The sequence below is a fragment of the Lepus europaeus genome, chromosome 7, assembly GCF_033115175.1.
Source record: "Lepus europaeus isolate LE1 chromosome 7, mLepTim1.pri, whole genome shotgun sequence".
Taxonomy (NCBI): domain Eukaryota; kingdom Metazoa; phylum Chordata; class Mammalia; order Lagomorpha; family Leporidae; genus Lepus; species Lepus europaeus.
This window is the reverse complement of record NC_084833.1, coordinates 96,102,175-96,105,634: the sequence shown is the minus strand read 5'-3', so window position 1 is coordinate 96,105,634 and position 3,460 is coordinate 96,102,175. Positions and strand designations below refer to the sequence as shown.

Sequence of the window (3,460 nt, the reverse complement as noted above, 5' to 3'; positions counted from 1 at the left end):
AGTCCGTTTGTGTTACTATAACAAATACTTTAAGCTGTGTCATGCATTTGTAAAAAAAAGAAGTTTATTCTGGCTCTTTGTTTTTGAGGCTTAGAAGACCAAGCTTGGGGTGGGGAGGGTGCATCTGGTGAGGGCCTCCTCCTGCACCATACAACGCCACATGGGTGGGAGGATGTGAAAGAGAGCTGAGAAGCATGTGTGGAAGAGGCTAAATGCAAAGTGGCTTTGCTTCACAGCAACCAATCCAGTCCCATGGACTTTACCCACTTCTAGGAGATGGGCATTAATAACTTCCAAGGGTGGGGAAAGCAGCAGCACCAGGTCCAAGATGGCGGCCAGCAGGAGGCTGATGAAGGAGCTTGAAGAGATCCACAAATGTGGAATGAAAAACTTCCGTAACATCCAGGTTGATGAAGCTAATTTATTGACTTGGCAAGGGCTTATTGTTCCTGACAACCCTCCATATGACAAGGGAGCCTTCAGAATCGAAATCAACTTTCCAGCAGAGTACCCATTCAAACCACTGAAGATCACATTTAAAACAAAGATCTATCACCCAAACATTGAGGAAAAGGGGCAGGTCTGTCTGCCCGTAATTAGTGCTGAAAACTGGAAGCCAGCAACCAAAACCGACCAAGTAATCCAGTCCCTCATAGCACTGATGATTGACCCCCAGCCTGAGCACCCGCTTCGGGCTGACCTAGCTGAAGAATACTCTAAGGACCGTAAAAAATTCTGTAAGAATGCTGAAGAGTTTACAAAGAGATATGGGGAGAAGTGACCTGTGGACTAAAGTCTGCCACGGATGAGTTCAGCTGATGTGAGCAGAGACCCCGAGCAGTGCCCTCAGACACCCTGCAAAGCAGGACTCTGTGAAAAATTGACACGTGCCACCGCCTGGCATCCGCTCGTGGCAGTTACTAACTTTCTACAGTTTTCTTAATCAAAAGCGGTCTATGTAACCTGTAAAGAAAGGATTAAAAATTTCAGATGTTCCAAAAAAAAAAAAAAACAACTTCCAAGGGTGGTGCTTCTATGTGCTCCACCTTTTAAAGGTTCCACTACCTCTCAATACCATTACATTAGGGGCTTCTAGCAAATGATCCTTTTGGGGGAAAAAGCCATATCCAAACTCTAGCAGAAGGTGACCAGTGCTTTAGACTTAGGAACTAAGTGAATATACATTTAAATTCGGAATCCTGTAAGAAGGGGGATAATGGCCAGCTTGCCTAGCTTTGGTAGACCCTCAAATGTTACCCTAAGAATAAGGTTGAACCAGAACAACTTAGTTTGTTTCTATTTCTTGACTATTGCGAATATTGCTGCAACAAACATGGGAGTGCAGATGTTTCTTTGATGACGATTACATTCCCCTGAATATATATCCAGTAGTGAAATTGCTAAAATAGCCAAAGCAATTTTAGACAAAAAGAACAGAATGGGAGACATTCTACTACCTGACTTTAAAATACCGTACAAAGCTACAATAATTGAAAGAGCATGGAATTAGCATAAGAACAGATTCATAGACCAATGGAACAGAATAGAGACGCTAAAAGTAAATCATGCATCTACAGAAAACTGATCCTTGAGAAAGGGTCTAAGAACATGATTGAATAAAGGACAGTCTTTTTTTTTTTTTTTTTTTTTTTTTTTTTTTGACAGGCAGAGTGGATAGTGAGAGAGAGAGAGACAGAGAGAAAGGTCTTCCTTTGCCATTGGTTCACCCTCCAATGGCTGCCGCGGCCGGCGCATCTCGCTGATCCGAAGCCAGGAGCCAGGTGCTTCTCCTGGTCTCCCATATGGGTGCAGGGCCCAAGGACCTGGGTCATCCTCCACTGCCTTCTCGGGCCATAGCAGAGAGCTGGCCTGGAAGAGGGGCAACCGGGATAGAATCCGGCGCCCCAACCGGGACTAGAACCCGGTGTGCCGGCGCCGCAAGGTGGAGGATTAGCCTGTTAAGCCATGGCGCCGGCCAAGGACAGTCTTTTTAATAAATGGTGCTAGAAAAATTGGATATTTACACACAGAAGAATAAAACTAGAACCCTATCTTTCACTGTGTACCGCTTCCACAAAAGCCCTCAAAATGACTACATATCTTTGAATAATTGCATTGGGGTGGCTCTGGAGATTGCAACATACACTTTACATAATCTACTTGGAGTTTGTATTTTACCACTTCAGTGAAATGTAAAGGGAGGTCCCTTTACACCATGCCCTGTCTTAATATTGAGGATGTCGTATATATTGTATACATATAAAATGACCCCCTGATAACATTATAATTTTGCTTTCAACAGTCAAAAATGGTTTAGAGAACTAAAGAGCTAAAACAGCCTATTCACACAGGCATCATTTTTAGTTCCCTTTATTCATTTCAAGTTTTTCTTTGGTATTATTTTTCTTCTACCTAAAAAAAGTTTCTTTAGCATTTTTTTTTTTTTGACAGGCAGAGTAGACAGTGAGAGAGAGAGAGACAGAGAGAAAGGTCTTCCTTTTTGCCGTTGGTTCACCCTCCAATGGCCGCCGTGGCCGGTGCACCGCGCTGATCCGAAGGCAGGAGCCAGGTGCTTATCCTGGTCTCCCATGGGGTGCAGGGCCCAAGCACTTGGACTATCCTCCACTGCACTCCTGGGCCATAGCAGAGAGCTGGCCTGGAAGAGGGGCAACCGGGACAGAATCCCGTGCCCCGACCGGGACTAGAACCCTGGGGTGCCGGTGCCGCAAGGTGGAGGATTAGCCTGTTGAGCCAAGGTGCTGGCCTTTTCTTTAGCATTTTTAAAAGGATTAAAGGATTGGATTATTGCCTTACTTTTCCTTCATCTCAGAAGGTCGTTATCTGTCTTCATTCTTAAAGGATTTTTTCCCCAAAAAACAGAATTCTGGATTGGCCATTGTTTTCTTTCAGACTTCAAAAACATTGCTGTGCTGCCTTCTGACCATCCTTGTTTCTTTTCTGCAACCTTTTGCTGTACGCTCTCGATAATACCTTATTTGTCTGGGGCTTCTTGCAAGATTTTCCTTTTCCCTGTGGTTTTCAGCAGTTTAGTCATGATGTGTCTGGCTGTGGTTTTCTTTGAGTGTACATTGTTGGAGGCTCACTGGGCTTTTGAATCTGCAAACACATATTCTTCAACAAATCCGGATTGGTTTTGGTCATTATTTTTTTTTTTTTTCTGCTTCAATTAGAGTATCCTCTTCTTGGACCTTAGTGAAATGAATGTTAGATCTTTAATATCATCCTATACTTACCCAATGCTCTGGTCAGGTTTTAAAAACAGCAAATTGTTTTTGTGCTCAGATTTGATTATTTCTAATGACCTATGTTTGGGCTCAATGACTCCTCTGTCATCTCCCTTATGCTACTGAGCCCACCAGTGTGTTTTTAAACTTTACCTTTCAGTTCTAAAATTTATGTTTAGCTCCCTTTTCATGTCTACTTCTTTGTCAGGAAGTCA

At 43.4% G+C, this 3,460-nt stretch overlaps 1 protein-coding gene across 1 annotated transcript; it reads left to right on the top strand.

Moving 5' to 3' along the window:
- The first annotated feature begins 309 nt into the window (after nt 1–309).
- Nucleotides 310–781, top strand: LOC133764667 (ubiquitin-conjugating enzyme E2 L3-like). Its single transcript, XM_062198348.1, has one exon. The coding sequence runs from the start codon at nt 329–331 to the stop codon at nt 779–781; it is 453 nt and encodes a 150-aa protein (XP_062054332.1). The 5' UTR covers nt 310–328.
- Nucleotides 782–3,460: the final 2,679 nt, after the last annotated feature.